General features: G+C 46.6%; 1 protein-coding gene across 7 annotated transcripts in view; it reads left to right on the forward strand.

Moving 5' to 3' along the window:
- The window catches only part of SRBD1 (S1 RNA binding domain 1), a 117,574-nt gene that overhangs the window by 17,875 nt on the left and 78,157 nt on the right, over window positions 1-21,542 (forward strand). For 6 of the 7 annotated variants that reach the window (XM_085894159.1, XM_085894160.1, XM_085894161.1 and 3 more), the window contains exons 2-3: window positions 10,315-10,679; window positions 11,248-11,414. In XM_085894159.1, the coding sequence (XP_085750285.1) occupies window positions 10,332-10,679; window positions 11,248-11,414 (515 nt within the window). In that variant the 5' untranslated portion in view covers window positions 10,315-10,331. Of the gene's footprint in view, window positions 1-10,180; window positions 10,218-10,314; window positions 10,680-11,247; window positions 11,415-21,542 lie in introns of those variants that run through there. The other variant, XM_085894158.1, reaches the window with a different exon arrangement.

Genomic DNA, 21,542 nt, shown 5'->3' on the forward strand with positions numbered 1-21,542 from the left:
TAAGCCCCGTGGCTTCGCCTTTGACCCCCTGCCTTCGACCTTTCACCTCCCTCCCCATTGGCCCGAGAAAAAGTGGGTGTGAATGCATTTTGATCCATGAATTTGCATATAGCGACCGCCCTCCAACGCCCTGGAGGCGGGGCCAAATCGCCCCTCGCTCACCGATTGGACGGAACAAAAGTGGGCGTGTGTCGTTTTTGATCCGTTTTTGGAGCGGAAAGTCTGTGGTTTTGTACACGCTGTTTGGCGCGCGCCCTGCACGAGTCCAACACCGGTACCCACAAGCGGCGCAAGAACGGTGGCGATGCGACGGTTGCGAGGTGTGACGTGAAGCGGCGCCGCGGTGGGTGGTTGATGTTGTGATGACTGTTGAGACGCGGTTGGCGGTGGTAACAATGGCGGTTGGTCCAAAATAAAGATAGTAAAAGAAAAACGGCTATCCTGAAGAGTCGCAGCACGCATGAATGACATTTATTCCCTCTAAACAACGGGTTTGGGCCTAACTACACATATACTTACCGAGATATCTCACCTAAGGGACCTGAATGGTGGTTTGCGAATTTGGTAACCACAACATCACCCCCTCCCCTTTTTACAGACTCGTCCCGAGTCGTCAAATTCTCGTGTGCCATCATGTGTAGTTTTCCCCTAGTACATTTTACCTACGGATCCCTGAGTGCGACATTCATGGTATTCGTGTCCCCAAAATAAATAACCTGAGGGCTGCGTAACTACCTAAACAAACTCACTCACACGGACGACTTAAATAAAATTGCCGGCGCTAGGACAGACATGCCGGGGGCGCACTCATATTTACAGTACATCTTACCTTAACTTACAAATTTTACACTAAACCATGGCCCAGGATCACTGAGCTCTGCAAAAGAAAAGCAGTTAGCAGGGAGCCAGGCTGCTCGCATGCAGTCTCTGGCTCAAAACAATGCAGGTGACAGGGAACGTGGCTGGCTGCTCACACGCAGTCCAAGGCCTTCCCTTTTGAACTGAACGCAGTGAACCACAACGGTGCATGGGCTGCACAACGTAGTCTCCGTGCCAGCTCAAGTGGCACACGCAATGAGCACACGAATGGATGGATGAACACAAACACGGTGCACGGGCCACCACTGCAGGCCCGTGTTGTAGCTGCCAACAGGGCAGTTCTCGCAGCTTGCAAACTGTTGCCTTGATCCTGGCGCACATGGCAATGAACAGGGGGGCAAAGCAAAAATTGAACGGGGCTGGTGAACATGGGCAGTGGGCATGGCATGGCAAAGGTGAGCAGGCAAACACAGCCCGCAGAAGAAGGCCGCTGCAGGCAAACACAGCCGGCAGATGAACTGGCCGGCACGGGCCTTGAAGAAAAACAGCCAGCAGATGAACTGGCCGGCACAGGCCTTGCAGCACAGCAGCTGCAGACGATCCAGCCGGCACAGGCCTTGCAGCACAGCAGCTGCAGATGAAGTTGGCCAGCCTTTGCCGTTCCGTGGAGGTTGGTGGAGGGAGTGCGGTGGTGCTGGCCACTTGGAAGGCGGGCTCGGACCTACCTACCTGTCTCCCTCCCACCTATCGCCTTTGCCTGTCACTGTACATACCCACTCCCTTAATTTGTCAAACCCCAATTTAGCCCCAACTTAATTTTTTTTTTTTTTAACTCCCCACTATAAATCGTCCCCTAACCCCCTTTATCGTCCTTGTTCGGCTAACCTATCCTGTCACCTAGCCTACTCCCAACCCCTACGTTCCCTTCCCGGAGGGGAATAAGGGAGAGCTAGCGTCCTGTGTCGAGGCCCAACGAAGCCTCCGAATGGCCTCCCCAGAGTTCGGCGATCTTAACACCAAGTGGGTCCAGCGGCACACAACGACAGCGAGGGGATGGATGGTGCGGAGGGGTACATCTCCTAATCTACCCTAACCATTTAACTGTTAAACTACCCCGGGGCTTTCAACAAGCGCCTCTCGCTTAAACTATTGGTTCTAACAACCCAGATTCCCGTCGCCTGTGTTGGTGTCCTCACAATTTCGGGCCTCGCCCCCCAATTTTCTCTCCGTGCCCTCACACGGTCTCATGGCTGGGACACGTGGCCCCCTTTGGCAGGCACGACCCTCTGCCGAATCTCCCGCTATGGCACCCCCGGGCACTACACTGCCTCCGAGCCTACCAGCTCCCTAACACCGGGGAGTGCCCCCCATGGCACCTCCCCTGAAACGCACACGTGGCAGGCTGGCTTCCCAGGCCCCTTTCCGAGGGTCACCCGTGCCCACAACACTGCCCACGCGGCTAATGGCGCCCCGGGCCCCCGCACCAAGCAGGCGCACCCGTGCCCACTACGCTATCCCGGCCCCCCATGGGCTCTTGGCCTACCACGGCCGACTAGCCTGGTGCCCGGGGTACCCACTCAGCGATACTCACCTTTCGCAGCCACGCTCCCAGCCCGTCAACAGAGCTCCTGCACCCCTCCAAATGGGTTTCGAGCCTACATTCCCACCAACAGCAAAACGACCTCCATTTTTCAATTTGACTAACCCAGCTAACTCACTTTACTCTGACCCCGGGGTCCCTTGGGCGGGAGTCACTCCTCCCCCCAATCACTCATCGCACCATGCATTCCCCATTCGCTCCACTCACACAGACCCGCTGGCCTCACTCACTCAACAAGCACATGCTTCCACTTCACTCACCAACTCTTCAACATACTCACCGCTGAACTCTGCCATTCTTCTAACTACATTCCCTCACTAACTCGTGCTCCCACGTCGTCCCTTAAACTACAGCACGTTCCTTTTAACACTACGTAGCTAAACTACGTCCCCTCTACACATTCACAAGTCTGTCCATGTCTTCTAAATCAAAAAATCATTTTATTTCCCAACCTAAATCTCACTAAATCCCTCTACCTAATCCATTCCACGGACTCCATGAGGACTTACCCCTGCCCCATGAAGCCGGTCTAGCTAAACTAACCCTTCCCCCTAACTAGTTTCCATCCTGTGCCCAGGTCAAGGGGGTCTTCCACCCCTTGCCCAGGAATCCTGTGCACCCGAAAGTGAGGCTTGCTTGTCTTTTTTTTTTTCCATGCGCAGCACCAGCGCGGCAACTCGCGCACTTTGCACCTGCCCGTGACGTCATGCAGCTGCACGTGTTCCTCGTCCCTCCTTGGACGGTAACATCCGGCAGGGATACCCCTCCTGCCGGATTCCAACCCCACGTGCAGCCATGACGTCACCGTGCGCATAAAAAAAAAACACAAGCCCCACGTCTCGAGGGGTTCCCCACGCGAACACATGTGCTTTGCCCGTTGGAGCTTAACACACACGATCGTGTGGAGAACCCGTCCGGTCCAAATCCATAATCCTGCCTAAACTTTGTCCGTCCGCGGGATCGGCAAATCCACCGCGTGCGTTTCCGGACCGGGACTTCACTCTCGCAAGCGAGCACGTGGTGGTCTCGTGCGTTGCACAGCACGGACCGCGTGCTCACTGCTGGGCGAACCCGGCACGGTCCCCGAAACAGCTACAGCCGCTACTCGGCTTTCTTTCTTTACATGTCGCCGTCGTCGCCATTCGACCCACGCACACCTGCGTGTTACGACGCTCACACTCCATTCCATTCCATTCACACCGGGAGACGCGGCTGCTTGCTCCCGCATGCCAACCGACATCTCCCTCACATACCGCTCTCTCACACACACGGGCTCCCTTGCATACGGCCGTTCACTCACGCGTGCCTCACTACTCACACAAACCATACTACTTACACACGCGGGGGAACTCACCCGCGGTGCCTCATCCACACTCCGTGCCTCACTCACACACGCGGGGGCACTCACCCGCGGTGCCTCACTCATACTGGCCGTTTCATCCACACACACGGCCTCACCCACACACGCGGGGGCACTCACCCACGGTGCCTCATCCACACACCGTCCCTCACTCACACACGCGGGGGCACTCACCCGCGGTGCCTCATCCACACTGGCCGTTTCATGCACACACACGGCCTCTTCCACACACAGTGCCTCATCCACACACGGCGTGCTGGGAAGCACGTACTCCGGCACCATCGCCACCACACCACTCACACACGGGGTCGCTTCCACACACGGGGACGCACTCACACCTTGCACCACACACACAGGGACAACCACACTGGGGATTCGTGTCCCCACAAGGGTCTCCAGGGCCTCTATACCCCCCAAGCTCGGCGTGCACCTGTCCACAGCACCCGTCCTCTCAACCTCGCAAAGCACGACCGAACCCACCTGGTCGTGACTTGCCTCAAGGGGGCATACTCCCTCCCCTCGTTCCTGGAGGAGGCCATCCAGGTGCTCGCACTGGGCCTCCACCCAGTCCACCAGCTCACCCCCATTATCCACCACTACCTCTGTGTGTGTGTGCGTCACTTACCCCGTCTTCATCGTGTAGTCTCTCCTCTATTTTTTCTGTCTCCCGTGTCTCTGCCAACTCTTCACCCTTTACCTCTCTTGTCTCAACTATTATTTCCGTTGTCGTCACCTCGTGTCTCGTCTCACACGTTTTGGTCTCCCCATTTAATTTTTCCCTTTTGGTCACCGTCGATTCTTCTGTCACGACCCTCGCCCAACACGCCCCCCGAATTATTTTTTTACCCGCCTCCACCGCGGGCCTGTTAGCCGTTGCACCCCCTTCCAGCTCGTTTGCTCCCACACGTGGAGTCGCCATTCCCAGCTCCCTGGTCACGGCCTTCATGCCCGCCTGCAGGCATCGGCCCATGTTCTGCGTCTCACCCCGTAGCTCTTTCATTTCTTCCTTCATGTTTGCTTCCATTCCGTTTATTTGCTTGTTCATTTCGTTTTTCATTTCATTTGTATTTGTATCCATCTTTTCGTTCATTTGTTGTGTATTCGCATCCATCTTTTCGTTCATTCCTTTCATTTCGTTTGTCATTGCCGCCAGCATGGCGCATAGCTGGGCCATGTCGGGTGCGCTTGAGTGAGCCGTTTCGGCAGGGGTTGGGGAAGGGTTTTGGTGGAGAGGGGGAGGGGAGGTGTCATACACCGCGGCCGCTGCCGCACCCATTTCGGGCTCTGGGTTCAGTTGGGCGAGTTCGTTTTCCTGTACAATTAACATTTCCTGCACGGGTATTCCATCCTGAGCCATGGATTCTACACATTCTACATCCATTTCTAATACCCCCGGCTCCCGCTCGCCTTGAGACGCCATCTTGCTTCTCTTAAAGGGTTAATTTGAATCGCTCGTAATTTGGAGGGAATCGGGGGTCGCTTCTCTCACCCCTGGACCGATTCCCGTGAATTTAATTGGAGACAGGACAGCCCGTTTTCCCGTTCTCCGTTACCAGTGCCGCGAGGAGGGCGATGGATTTGTATCGCACGACCTGACACCAGTGTTACGGATTCGCGCCCGCCGGCGTGCTGACGGCCACGTAACTCGAATCGCGGCACGTCGCCCACCGGACGGACAATCCAGTCGTGACCCTCTCGGACTAACGCCGGGAACCAGTCACGGGTGGACCTTTCGGTCTCACCGCGATCGAGCCAATCGGCCCCCGCGTGGGATAGGGTTGCTCGCCAAATTCGACCTACCTAAGTACCCACACGGAGGGTAGACCGGGCGATCGCACCTCGCCGCAGGTCGACTTCGGACACGGGCCACTTAAGCGACCCGTTCCGTACTATCGGGATAACCGAGCGGTGTTATCGTCGGCCTCGACGGTTCGATTAATTATCGGGCGTATTCAGCCCACGACCAACCCTTTACGTGAAGCAAGATGAGGATTCAATGAGAGAAATGACCAAGCGAAGCGGGAAACAGTTCAACATAAAGCACATTTATTCGCGATGAACGGAAAGCACACATATACAATTCCACCAAAAGCACATAGAAAAAGAAGAAGAAACACAATGCAATTTTACACAAAAAGCAAATGTGAAAGCGAAGACACAATGCAGAGCTATCCGACTACCGAGCACACGGCAACGCTTATACAATTCTACTTCACAGACGGTGCCGACAACACATTCCCAAAGCAAAAGAAAAGAGAACCACCCTCCAGGATGAGGCGGGCCTGGGGCCGAGACCGGGTCGGGCCTACCCGTCTGATGACGAGGCGCGAAGCGGCGATGGTGCCCCAACTCCGCGGGCCTCGCGGACAGTGTCTGGTAGGGGGTGGGAAGGGGGCCTCCTTGGTCGCACTATCTCAGCGCGGGGGCAAACAGGAGGGGGTTGCTGATGCTCGGGGAAAGGAGGATTTTTACTCTGTCTCGGGTCCCGCGATGAGCGTCTCCACCTCGACCAGGTCGCGCCGTCGGCCTCCCTGGTGTGCAGCTCCCGGCACCGACGCGAGCACCCCCTCGTCTGCCCTCGCCGCCGCCGCCGCCTCTCCACAGCTCCGTCCTCTTCGCTCCGACTCCAACTCCGAACTCTTCCTCCTGCGAACTCCTTCCAACGCACACACAACCCCAACGCACACGACGACACTTTTCTGACGAACGCAGCCGCTTATATAAGCCCTGTGGCTTCGCCTTTGACCCCCTGCCTTCGACCTTTCACCTCGCTCCCCATTGGCCCGAGAAAAAGTGGGCGTGAATGCATATTGATCCATGAACTTGCATATAGCGACCGCCCTCCAACGCCCTGGAGGCGGGGCCAAATCGCCCCTCGCTCACCGATTGGACGGAACAAAAGTGGGCGTGTGTCGTTTTTGATCCGTTTTTGGAGCGGAAAGTCTGTGGTTTTGTACACGCTGTTCGGCGCGCGCCCTGCACGAGTCCAACACCGGTACCCACAAGCGGCGCAAGAACGGTGGCGATGCGACGGTTGCGAGGTGTGACGTGAAGCGGCGCCGCGGTGGGTGGTTGATGTTGTGATGACTGTTGAGACGCGGTTGGCGGTGGTTACAATGGCGGTTGGTCCAAAATAAAGATAGTAAAAGAAAAACGGCTATCCTGAAGAGTCGCAGCACGCATGAATGACATTTATTCCCTCTAAACAACGGGTTTGGGCCTAACTACACATATACTTCCCTAGATATCTCACCTAAGGGACCTGAATGGTGGTTTGCGAATTTGGTAACCACAACAATATATATATATATATATATATATATATATATATATATATATATATATATATATATATATATATATATATATATATATATATATATATATATACACACGTGGTGTGTTCAAAAAGTATCCAACCTTAATTTTTCGTGCGTAAGCAAATGAAGCGAGGGAGGCGTGGTTTGGTGCACGTATGTCGGCGATCCTAATCCATATGCGTAAATATTTTCCCGCCTGCAGAAGCTGTCAGTCGCTGACAGACCGCCGATGAGTGAGGAAGTGTTGGTGAGTGCCGTAGGATTTTCGTTTTTGACAAAATGACGGAAAAACTTGAACAACGCTACTGCATCAAATTTTGTGTAAAGCTTGGCGATTCCCAAGTGGAAATGATCCGCAAGATTCAACAGGCCTTCGGGAACTAGGCAATGGGCACCACACGGATAAAAGAGTCGTACAACCGCTTCAAAGATGGTCGCACATCAGTAGAAAGTGAAGCACATTCTGGTAGGCCCTCAACATCCCGAAATGAGATCGTCATTGACCAAGTGAGGACCCTGCTGATGCAGGATCGTCGAATCATGATCAGAGAACTTGCAGAACAGGCGGGCGTCAGCATTGGATCCATTCATTCCATTGTGACTGAGGATTTGGGCTTAAGGAAAATCTCAGCGAAGTTCGTGCCAAAGCTGCTAACGATCGAGCAGAAGCAACTCCGTTTGGAGATCGCACAGGACATGCTGGAGACTGTGAACAGCAGTGCCAACTTCTTCAACACAGTGATCACTGGCGATGAGACCACAGTGATCCGTCATTTTGTCAAAAACGAAAATCTGACGGCGCTCACTTACACTTCCTCACTCATCGGCGGTCTGTCGGCAACTGACAGCTTCTGCAGGCGGGAAAATATTCACGCATACGGATTAGGATCGTCTACATACGTGCACCAAACCACGCCTACCTAGCTTCATTTGTTTACGCACAAAAAATTAAGGTTGGATACTTTTTGAACACACCTCGTATTCTGTACATTATATTTATATATATATATATATATATATATATATATATATATATATATATATATATATGTATATATATGTATATATATATATATATATATATATATATATATGTATGTATATATGTATATATATATATATATATATATATATATATATTGTTGTGGTTACCAAATTCGCAAACCACCATTCAGGTCCCTTAGGTGAGATATCTCGGTAAGTATATGTGTAGTTAGGCCCAAACCCGTTGTTTAGAGGGAATAAATGTCAATCATGCGTGCTGCGACTCTTCAGGATAGCCGTTTTTCTTTTACTATCTTTATTTTGGACCAACCGCCATTGTTACCACCGCCAACCGCGTCTCAACAGTCATCACAACATCAACCACCCACCGCGGCGCCGCTTCACGTCACACCTCGCAACCGTCGCATCGCCACCGTTCTTGCGCCGCTTGTGGGTACCGGTATTGGACTCGTGCAGGGCGCGCGCCGAACAGCGTGTACAAAACCACGGACTTTCCGCTCCAAAAACGGATCAAAAACGACTCACGCCCACTTTTGTTCCGTCCAATCGGTGAGCAAGGGGCGATTTGGCCCCGCCTCCAGGGCGTTGGAGGGCGGTCGCTATATGCAAATTCATGGATCAAAATGCATTCACGCCCACTTTTTCTCGGGCCAATGGGGAGCGAGGTAAAAGGTCGAAGGCAGGGGGTCAAAGGCGAAGCCACGGGGCTTATATAAGCGGCTGCGTTCGTCAGTTAAGAAATCGAGTCGTCGTGTGCGTTGGAGTCGTGTGTGCGTTGGAAGGAGTTCGCAGGAGGAAGAGTTCGGAGTTGGAGTCGGAGCGAAGAGGACGGAGCTGTGGAGAGGCGGCGAAGGCAGACGAGGGGGTGCTCGCGTCGGTGCCGGGAGCTGCACACCAGGGAGGCCGACGGCGCGACCTGGTCGAGGTGGAGACGCTCGTCGCGGGACCCGAGACAGAGTAAAAATCCTCCTTTCCCCGAGCATCAGCAACCCCCTCCTGTTTCCCCCCCGCGCTGAGATAGTGCGACGAAAGGGGGCCCCCTTCCCACCCCCTGCCGGACACTGTCCGCGAGGCCCGCGGAGTTGAGGCACCACCGCCGCTCCGCGTCTCATCATCAGACGGGTAGGCCCGACACGGTCTCGGCCCCAGGCCCGCCTACCCCCTCATCCTGGAGGGTGGTTCTCTTTTCTTTTGCTTTGGGAATGTGTGTTGTCGGCGCCGTCTGTGAAGTAAAATTGTATAAGTGTTGCCGTGTGCTCGCGTAATCGGTATTGGATCTGCATTGTCGCATTTGCTTTTTGTCTTCTTTTTTTATGTGCTTTTGGTGGAATTGTATATGTGTGCTTTCCGTTCATCGCGAATAAATGTGCTTTATGTTGAACTGTTTTCCCGCTTCGCTTCGTCATTTCTCTCATTGAATCCCCATCTTGCTTCACGTAAAGGGTTGGTAGTGGGCTGAATACGCCCGATAATCGAACCGTCGAGGCCGACGATAACACCGCTCGGTTATCCCGATAGTACGGAACGGGTCGCTTAAGTGGCCCGTGTCCGAAGTCGACCTGCAGCGAGGTGCGATCGCCCGGTCTACCCTCCGTGTGGGTACTTAGGTAGGTCGAATTTGGCGAGCAACCCTATCTCACGCGGGGGCCGATTGGCTCGATCGCGGTGAGACCGAAAGGTCCACCCGTGACTGGTTCCCGGCGTTAGTCCGAGAGGGTCACGACTGGATTGTCCGTCCGGTGCGCGACGTGCCGCGATTCGAGTTACGTGGCCGTCTGCACGCCGGCGGGCGCGAATCCGTAACAATATATATATATATATATATATATATATATATATATATATATATATATATATATATATATATATATATATATATATATATATATATATATATATATATATATATATATATATATATATTGCATGAGTTTGAGCTAAAAGTCTTTGAATTTTAGTACATTTTGACTTTTTTACATTTTAAAAACATCCACTGGTCGATTGTTGTTTTTGAGACAGGGTGGTGTTGTTGTACACAGTTACTCCATAAAAGTTGAGTGTTTCTGTTGCTGTGCATCTTTACATTATCAAATGAACTTCGGTTTGCAACTCGGTGAGAATTTTGTTTGTCATTACTCAGCCCTTCAGCAAAGCATTTTTATTGGTGATTATAAAAAAAAAATCCAACAATCTCTTCACTTTTTATTCAGATAAAGTCTGGACAACCATGACAACAAAACGATGCAAAATTGAAGATGATGAGGGAGAAAACAAAAGTGATGATGAAGATCAGTGGATACCTAAAAAGATCAAGATTGAAAAAGGGTCACCACAATCTGCTGCGGCCAAACCATGTAAAAGATCAAGTCAGCCGGTCACCCGGAGGGGCAGAGGCCGTGGTCGGGGAAGAGGTCGAACCACCGTAGCTATCAAAAAGGAGATTATTGAAAGTGAAATGAAGCTGCAAAGCAACCAAACACTTGTTCTCAAATCTCAGGACGTACCTGTTGCCTCAACGAGCAAGGTTCAGGATGTGCCCACAGGCAACTTTAATACAACCTGGAATGTGGAAGAGGTATGTGATGATGTTTCTTATTATTATCCCCACACTTTTTGAAAAAGAATAACGGGGATATTATAATCGGCTCCATCCTGTCTGTCTGTCTGTCCGTCCAGCACACTATCTCATCCTAAACGGTTGTGCAGAAATTCACCAATCTTGGTAGTTATGATCACCATATGGCAAAGAAGGTACAAGGGCGGTATCATTTTTGGCCCCGCCCCCTCCCCCCCCCCCGACCTCCCCCGTGTGGGATCAAAAGGTCAAATACCAAAGTTGGAATTCTGGGCACATTTTAAAATGAAACTTTGGATGTGCAATCAACATTGGGGGATGCATGACATCTGTAACAATTTTTTTGGATTTGACCCATGGGTTCATGCTCCACAGGGGTTAAAACGGGGAAAATTCAAATTCACCTCAAAATTTGATATTAGGTCATTCCTCGTGGGATTTTTTGCCATCTTTCAACTTTGCTTTCGGTGGGGATTTGTGTTTGCACACCATGGACTTGGCTTGAGTGAAGAATTGTGAAGTGCTATTGCTTGCCATCTCAGTGTGTATCATTGCAATGTGTGTGCAGGTGCTGTCACAGCAGATTCGCATTCCTCGTCGTGTGAGTTTAAATATTATTCATCTTCTGGACGAAGAGAACACAATCCCATTCATTGCTCGTTACCGCAGGGAGCTCACGGACAACATGGACGCAGACGGTCTGCGTGAGGCAGAACAAACACTCAAGGAATTGAGGTTTGCCAGTGGGAGTGCTTTTCACTCAAAATTACAAAAATTATCGGCATTATTGCACCAATTTCTGTCTCATTACTTACTTTTAATTTGTACTTTGTATTATAATGAATTATTACATTTGGGCAATTCCAGCAACAGAGTAACATGACCACTGAAAATTCAAACATGAAATGGCAATCAAATTTGTATACAACTGTATACTTCGTATATCCAGGTGTAAGGATCAAAAGGAGTTGAAGGTTTGAGACTAATTATAATTTTTTGGTACACTTTCAAAATTTGCACGTGAAAACCAAAGCTTTTACCCCCCAAAATCCTAGTTTTCAAACCTGGGCTATGAACAAATGTATAACTTAATGCAATGAAACATTTCCATTGTATGTATATGATTATGTTCATTTCAAAGTGTTGAAAGCACCATTAGTAGTTTGTCTGAAAGGTACGCTTGTTCTCAACTTAATCATGACGCGGTAGATAATTCGAATCTGTAATGTGAGTAACAAAAAAAGTTTAACTTTTTCCTCATTCTTCCATGCTGCTGAATATTTATAACAACATCCAGGCATCATCTCTTCTATGTCCACCCTAGACATATAAGATATAAAATCAAGAAAGCAGTCTATAGTTTCTGATATAGTTTGTCTCAAACTTCGTAACGTGAGTAACAATGTAACGTGAGTAACGTCCAGTGAGGAACAGTGTTTTGCCAAGAAATCTATACATTATCATAATTTATTGATTCCTAATTGGCAATAAAGCAGTTATTGTCTTAAGACAAAAGTGGTAGCACATCCAAAGTACCATAATACAGAAAGGTCCATTTTGGGCTGGTCATTTTGTCAAATAGTATTTGAAGTAACAATGACGTTACGTCACGCACATCGCTCAAATACCGGGACGGGACCCTTTTCTACTTGCGTCTTTCATGGTGTTTTCCTGAGAACTAGGAAATAAATCGTACACCATTGTTATCTGTGTAGCGTCCCCTTTCACATCATGTGTAGATCATTAAGATCCGATCAGTTATCGCACAGCGCGTCAATGAGTGAAGCATACTTAGCGGGCTAACGCTTCACAACGCACGGCACTGCGTCGGTCTCCAAGTCGGTCACTCAACTTCACGACCACACCAACCACAAAGGAACGGGCTTATTCAGCTGAGATTTTTCATCCAATCAGTGACGACCTAGCGCAGTACCGCGACGTTTGACCGGCCTCGATCGGACCAGTGGTTCCAAAGTTATCATCTTCTGTCCAACAAACATGTCGATTTTTCGAAAACGAAAATTTGCATCATTATGTTAATTAGGTGGCCCGTGCCCTCGTCCCTGTGGAACCCACGTCTTCCGGTTCTGCAGTCCTGCGGCTGTACTGTCATCGTGTCGTGTCTGACCAATAAACCGTTCATTTTAACTGATCCTTCCCGTTATATCGTTGGGCTGCGCATTCAAAAACTTTAAGGTACGTATCCACAAGAATTAAGAAATCAAGAATTGGTTCCGATTCAATACGAAATCGACCGTAGAAGTTGACTTCGTCAGCTGTTTTTTGTTTTGCTCGCCGAGCGGCAGCCATGACGTCGTGACGCTCGGCACTTGCGAGTTGCCTACTCTCCTATTGGAGGGATCTGTATTTGGGGTGAATTTTATAATTGTGTCCCAAAAACAACTTGAACTTGCCCTTCAGAGGAAGAGGAGGCAAGACACCAAGAAAAGGGCAGCAGCTTGCAGACAGAAGAAGAAACAACAAAACCAGAATGCAATGCAAATCATGATTATTAGTTATGTAATTCCAATGAATATGACGTACCCTTAATGGCAATGGTTGATGCCATGTGGTTAATGGATAACATGAACATGTATTAAAACGGTTTTACCTTTTGTTTTCAGAATATTGAGATAGGCAGATACTATGCTGTCTACTTCTCCAGAAAATACAGTAATCGCCCGTTTCTCGCAGGGGTTACGTTCCAAACCTCCCCGCGCTAAGTGAAAATCTGCGATGAATGGACGCCTCCCAAAAAAATTGACTCGTCTGGTCTGTTTGGGAGTGATTGGGTTTGAGGTGCCGGAGATCGACTAGTCTGGTCTGGTCGGTTTTGAGGTGCTGGGTATGAGCAGTGCTTGTCCGACGGCGGCAAACCTTTTTCCTTCCAGAAGCATATATCGAGCACCTTTACTTTAACCTTATCCTGGAGCGTCCTAGGACTTTCCTCTGGTGCTTCGGTTCCTTGCCAGAAGCCTTAGAAGATGCAGGGCGTTTGGGCGGCATCATGGGGCTTGGAGAAAAAAACGTATAAATATTCGAAGTTCACAAGCGAAACTGTCTCGTGCGTTGTGTGACTGGTCGAGCACCACGCGTTATAATTTATATTTTATACATTATTACCGCGATGTACCGGGGGAATCCGCAGAAAAAATTAGTTACGTTCCAAGGGAAAACCCGCGATGAACCGGGGGCGCGATAGGTGAACCGCGATGAAGCGGGGGTTGACTGTACTACATTGGACATGTAACATCAGTGGCTGAGGACGACAGATTATCCGTGAACTTCCTCCACAAGTCTGGTGACAATTACATCTCCCCAAGGAGGCCAGATGTTGAAGATGGTGTTGAACCCAACAGGATTTTCGATGCCCCCCTCACTGTTGGCAACCATTACCCAGATAATGTAAAATTTATGGACATCAGTGAGTCAGACATCCAGAAGCGTTATGAGAGCTAAAGAAAGCTGCTCATATGAACAGAGGTGTCACTATAGATGTAGGGTCACTACCAATCAATTACCTGCTGCAATGAACAGAGACCATGTGACATGGGGTGACATACATGACAATGGGTTATAGTGACTATTTACCATGCTAACAGACTGCTGGATGAAAAAGTGGAGCGTGAGTGTGACATGTGGCGGGGGGGTGGGGGGGGTGTGATGGAGATACATGTAATTGTAAGCGGTTTTACATTCAGAAGTTAGTATTGCCTAAATGTTAAGGCCTACATGTACTATTCTGTTGAATAAAAATGGTTAAAGGTTGTGAACATCACAGTATGGTGAACTTCCACCACTCAAATCTACTGGTAACGTGAGTAACATAACGTGCGTAACGCAACTTTTTTTTCTTCAAATGCCTTTTGTGCAACGTTACTGTTGTATTATGTTAAAATCTTGGTTGTGTTATAAAGTTCATGAATACAGTTTCAAACATTCATAATCCATTTTATTCTGCAGTGCATCTTTTAACAAGGATATATAACCGAAGTTGGGTGAAAAAATGCCATGTTACTTTTGCGTAACGTGAGTAACGCTTAAAAAATTTAGGTTGCCAGCATAACCACTGGGGATTCTTTCTGGGTTTTCACTTCTATTCTTGGATAATGGTCAGAGGTTGCCACAATGTAGAAGTGAGAAAGTTTTATCCATTTACAGAATAAGGAAACAACTTTATGCTATAGACTAATAGAGTAAATGTAACGTGAGTAACGCTGGAATTGCCCATTTAAATGTTTTGGTTCAAAGCACAATGATCCTAGAATGAGACCCCAAAGGGTACGGGGATGTGTCCAGTGCACTTTTGTTGAAATTATTTCATATCGGACAAATGTGCAAAATGGGAAATCTTTCAAGTATGAGCTGATTAATGTAGGACTTCCTGCTCACACAATTAGACCACATTCTTTGTCTGTTCACCATTACTATGAATTTGGCACTCTCAACCTAGCCAATCAGAGCATGTCCTGACAATATCATGTATGTATTGTTGTAGGATTCGCGCCCGCCCGGCGTGCGAACGACCGCGTCTAACCAATAGTGGTCGCTTCACCCACCGAATGGACAATCCAGTCATGATTTTCTGGAACAATGCCAGAAACCAGTCACGGGTGGGTTTTTAATCCCACCACGGCCCAGTCCGTATTCTACCCGCGCGAAATAGGGTCAATCGCCGAATATCGATATCCCTAAGTACCCGCGCGGGTAACCTACCGAGGGACCATACCTCGGCGAAGGCCTGCTTGGACACGAACCGCTTAAGCGGTCCGTTCCATTCTGCGATAACCGAGCGGGTATTATCGCCAGACCTCGCCAGACCCGATTCAATTTATCGGCTATTTAAAAACCAACTATATTCCAAGTGCAAGATGGGGCAGTTCAATGAGGAAATGGACGCAACGAACAGGTTTACATTCACACGAGGACATTTATTATAATAAAGCACTATGCAATTAAACGAGGCAAAACACGTATGCAATTATACAAGCAACAAAAGCACGACAAAAGAACTACAACCGTCTACTTATTATGTACAGTCACTTGCACTTAACAGCAGTTCCTACCTATTAGACGGGCCCACGAACACACGTACGCACACACACACCCAAGAAATGGTGGCAGAGGCCTTTAATAACGAGCTCCAGCTTGGAGGACAGGTGAGCTGAAACCCAGAACCTATATCGAACCTCTCCACCTCGTGTGGTCTTCAAGTTGTTCGGACCCGGGCTCCAGCAAGAGCGAGCTGGATCCATTCGCCGTGCCGCGATCCTTCCCGAGCTCGCGCGAATCCTCCCGTGCTTCTCAACACGTGCTGGTGAGACGAGGAACCGATCCTTCCCGTCGATGCGTCACTTCCCCGAGGAACCACCTCCACGAAGAGGTCGATGAGTCGCACCAAGCCGGGAACCAAAATGGAGAACAAAGAGCTCCACGAACCAAGAAGAAGAAGCCCCCACTCGCAACTCGAGCCGAGCGACCGGCTTAACTTCCTTCCAAACAGGGCAGCTTGAAGCAAAAAGCTCTCCCAAGCCAAGCAGAAGCCGAAGCTCACGGGACCGTCAAAGCAAAGAGGCTCCAAACAGCCTCCTCCTGAACCAGGCCTCAGCCGAAGCTCACTGAGCCAGCCGAAGCAAAAAGCTTCCGCAGGCCTCAACCCTAACCCAAGCCAAACAGGACCCGAAGGTCTGCTCAACAACTACTCTCTGCCGAAGCAAAAAGCTTACTAACCAAGAACAAAGAAAGGATCTCGTCCTTATCCTTCTCCCGCCCTTCCCCCACTCCCGGCGTTACTCATTACTCATGCCCTCGTGCTCCATCCCTCGCTCAGCCACGGGTGGGAGGGAGTTGTTGACATCATGAGTCACGGGGAGGGCAGGATGGTTCTTCCTCTTCGCAGAAGAGGGGGAGGGATGTCCCCATTGTTCGTTCTCTAACTATTAAATTGATCCGCAGCGCATCTAATCGATTTCTGAACATTTAAACAATGGAAGGTGAGCTATCTAGGGAACAAGCATTTATCGACATAGCTGACTAAAGGAACCTGTATGTTGTGTGCAATCGAATTCCCAAATTCGTAGCAGTATGTATGTATTCACCTTTGTTCCAAACACACTACACTTCATTGCAAAAACTTGCAATGAATGGATGTTTCATTTTGAATGTAAGAACAAAATAATAAGCTGTCGGGCCACTGAAGAGAACAGCATATTTTTATGCTTCCAAAGGCCGGAGGCATTATGTTAATGGGGTTTCCGTGCATCCGTCCGCTATTGGTCTTTTTATCCACAATAATTTGTATTTGCCTGGTGTTGGCTTCATGGTTAAGGTGGTGTGTTTGGGATCCGATGTTCCTGAGTTCAAACCCCACTCGGCTGTTGAACTCATAACAGGTGGGGTTGACTCTGCCTGTCAATTTTCCGAGGTCGGCAAAATGAGTGCCAGCATACTGGTATACGTACTGTGTCGGAGTGGCGACCCATCCAGGATTGTGTCCAATAGCCAAGGAATTTGCATAGGCAGTACCCACGCTCTGCACAGAGTATGGTCCCAATGTATAGATGTGTGTGTGTGTGTATATATATATATATATATATATATATATATATATATATATATATATATATATATATATATATATATATATATATATATATATATATATAATAAATGGGGTTTCTGGGACGCCCATTCAAATGAATGGGGGGAAAGGGAAAAACTTTCCGACTCAAGCCCCAAAAGCCCAAAATAGGAGACTGATTTTCTCTATCTGATTGATTTGATATGATTTCACCTATCCCCTTCCCTCCCATACAAGCAAATGTAAAATTGAGACTTGCTGATTAAAGCACTTCTTCCCCCGAACATAATCACAGTTCTTTTGTATTTTCATTCCACTCAAAGAGCGAACCAACGAATATTTGCCCATGTTCTACTTTAGGGAATAACTTCATTTTCTTATCACATTCATTTCCATCGAGTATATTCACAAAGAATAACTTGGAACTTGGATCTTGGTTTAAGTGTCTTTGTTGAGCAGAAATGAAATGATAAACTTCTCTTAATGCTCTTATTTGACCACCTCCTGAGCCACATATCATTTTGAGATTGCAGTAAATTGTTTTTCCATTGTTCAATTGATAACCATCAAAGTTTTCAGTCCATTCAAGGATATTAATTTTTTTTCTTTACATCCTCCAACTTATTTGTAATTAAATTTATCCGCTTATTTGTTTTATCTACATTTACCGTGGTTATTTCTTCAATAAGACTTTTTTGATATTTCTCACATTCTTTATGTTTTCCATTTAAATACCAAGGCTGATTACATCTCCACTCTTTGGTTTGGTTATTGCTTGGTTCTATCATTTATAAATCAGTAAAAACACGGTGGTAGCCTGTTAAAATTCCCAACCCAATATCTTAACACTTATACTTATAACCATAAGGGAGAGAATTTATTCCATTCTCTAAAATATATCTTTTATCATCAAAAGCTCCTAATGCTTTCTTATTTATCTCTTCTGTATATAATTGATTTTATAACTTCTTATTGTATTCATTTTTCTGTACTCTTCCTTCTTTATGGTTAAACAGTTGAAATAATGTTTAAAGTTTATTGTTTCCTTGATTATATTTTTCTTTATTCCCTTTAGCTTCTTATCACACCTTTCAATGTTGTTATTATCAATATTCAATATACGTGAAAGCATAAGACTTTGATCTCAATCCTATAAATTCACTCATGACCTTCCCACCCAATTCATCTTTAAACTTCCCAATAACCTTTTTATTCTTTGAAAACAACACATCACCTGACTTTTAATTACTTGCATCACATATATCAATATTATCAATCATATCCTCAAATACATCACTTGTCTTAATTAATTATATAAAACTATCTGTATCCATATATAACAATGACACATTATCCATATACTTTGATTTTAAATTATTGTAGTAATAGTCATACATTAACGACTTTAAGTCAAGAATTGTTGTTCCTATATAAATTGGTTTTTCCATTTCAATACTCTTTTTTTTTTTTCAAATGAATAGCACAAAACTTCTCTGAAAACAACTCTGCTCGCTCAAAACTTGGTCTATTAATTAACTTTGAAGCCTGTTTCCAAGAAGTAGCAAGTCTTATGTTTTGTCGATTCCTAACATTTTTCCATAGTCTTTCCAAATACAGCATTATTCATAAGAACAATTCCATGATCAAGTGGACATGACCTCAAATTTTAGAATTGTGAATTTTATATAGCCCAAAGTTCTTGAAAAAAGTTTTGTTGCGGTGTTTCTGCCATTGTAATGCGTGTGATCACCATGTTTGCCTCGATAACATTTCTGAACAAAATTTTCTGTGAAAAACATGAAAACTTGTTTTGATCAGTAAAGGAGAAAGATTTCAATAATTCACTTCATTTAAAGCAATTTTAATCTTGGAGTGAAAGTACCTCTCAACTCCAAAAACCAAAATACATGATTCTGATGAGATTATACTTTTTTTTGTAAAAACGCAAACCCCTTCAGTCATGTAACGTTACTAACCAAAACATCAATTTGTTTTTGCAGGAAAAGAAAGAAATTGTGTTGAACCTCCTCTTCTTAAAATTTCCTTTACTGTACCATACTGAGTTTATCAGTGTCAATTAATTTCGTGGAAACTGCACCATAAGAAAAACAACATGGGTCAAAATCTGTAACGTTACTAACCAAGCTGTAACGTTACTAACCTTGATATACACTTGGTATGAATATCAGTAGACCAGCAGGAGAAAGTTTTTCAGTCATTAGTGTAACAATCAGACAAAAGAGGGCAGCATGAGACAATAGATTACCCACAATGCACCTAAAAACGTCATATCCACATGTGATGGATTCCTGAATGCATTCCTGCGTACTCCTACATGCACCACATGTATGATACTATATGTCTGCATGAAATTCGCCATACCTGTTGATGAAGTCAGCGCTCCCATGATATCAACAAATGTACAACAGGAATTCTGATCTGAGAGCACTTGGTGAGTGTGATATTTCATTAATCTTCAGCTTGTATTTAAATGCCAAGTTCAGTTCAAAGGGGAAACATCAAAACTGAATACAACCTTGATTTGCTGTTGATGCAGCTACAGTGCACACACTTGCAGTTTTATATTATAACAGTTCTTTATCCTAAGTATAGAGAAGTATGAACCTATTTCAATAGATAGTGTGATGAAAACATCAAAACAGATTTGCAGTCATAGTAAAAGTGATGTAATTATATAGATTTAGCAGATCTTGCTGTGTATGTCTTTATTGTTTATTTTAATCATGTAATTTTGTATTGGTACATGGGCATAGGAATTTGAAAGCAGTTTTGACCACTGGCTATATCATGTTTTATAAAATAATACATCTTAAGCATCCTACTTCATTTTTTTTTCTTGTTTCAGGGAAAGAATTCAAATGGCCCTTAAAGGTCCCCTGACATGCAAAAGTCCTGAAATTTCATTTATATATGTCCAAGAGGAGTTTTTCATCGTGATTTCAGATCTGACAATTTTTTTCACAATACTCATTCTGTAAAATAAAAAAAACAAACCTTCGGGAACGCCCCAAAAATTCTCCTGAAAGGGGCGTAACCCACATGACGTCAACTACAGGATTACAAAGGCTGCACGTAAATTACTCGGGTTGGTGGTGTACGTGATTCTATTGGCTTGCAGTGTGTTTCCACATTTGATTGGTCGACTCAATCGCTGAGTTCATTTCTGCTTTAAAAAAAATCGAACATTTGTTTTTGAATAATGGATGGCATGGACTTTCACTTGTCTGGTAACGACAGTGAGTGTGAGAGAAATGAAGGATTTTGGTCTGAATCACATGGAGAATTGTCGGATAACATAGTCGCGGGAGGTGAAGTTCAGGCAGCTGGAAATGAAGTACGGCCTTACCAGTTCGAGCCCGAAGCAGGACAAGCAGAGGAAAATGGCGATGAAATTCCCGGAGTTCATGATGATCGAGAGGACATCGAAGGAAGACTTGGCAATAACAACTGGTTAGACTAAATCCTATTCGTAATTCAATAATGTAAATTCGACTTACATACTGCTAGATATCAGAAATATTTTAGTGAGGTGACGTGAACAGCGCAGCGGACATGTTGCTCCGCGGTGAATTAATCACAAACAAGGCTGGCGCATGTCATCGGCCGTATCTCTCCGCGCATAAAATGAAGCAATCTCGCTGTCCGGACACGAAGAAAACTTGTGTGCAGAACACACCGTGACACAATTGTCTCGAGTAGTCCGATTAAATCTGACGTTCTGTTGCATTTTTATTTGTTTTATTCCTACTGTCGTCATATAGCACCACTAGAAAACAAGGAAAAAAAGATAATAATAAATAAAAGCTACAGCACGTCAGATTTATCGGCCTAGTCAGACGGACGACGGATTTATCGGACTAGTCTAGATCAGTGTTTCTCAACCGGGGTTCCGCAAGAGGTCGCTAGGGGTTCCGCGAGAAACAGTAATAAATAGGCTAATGTATTTTTGAGTATTTTTTTGTTTTTGTTTGATTTAATATTCGTAATTTTACCATACACATATGGCATATTGTTGGAAACTCCTTGGTTATTATAATAGAGGCTTTAAGCTCTTATATTATTTACAATTATAACAACCATAGGGAATGTATTTAACGATGTCTATATGGCGCCAGTGTGAAACCGCTCTCACTGGTTAGTGGACGTCCTGTACGCGGCGGATTCGTGTATCATTGAGTGACTGACTCAAGTACGGGACGCATGCACGGTGTCCATCTATCTTCTCTGTGCTTCCTAGCGCGAAGTCTCTCTCCTCTCTCCTC

This window comes from Eptatretus burgeri, chromosome 9, assembly GCF_056783735.1.
Source record: "Eptatretus burgeri isolate ZD-2024b chromosome 9, Ebu_testis_v1, whole genome shotgun sequence".
NCBI classification, from domain to species: domain Eukaryota; kingdom Metazoa; phylum Chordata; class Myxini; order Myxiniformes; family Myxinidae; genus Eptatretus; species Eptatretus burgeri.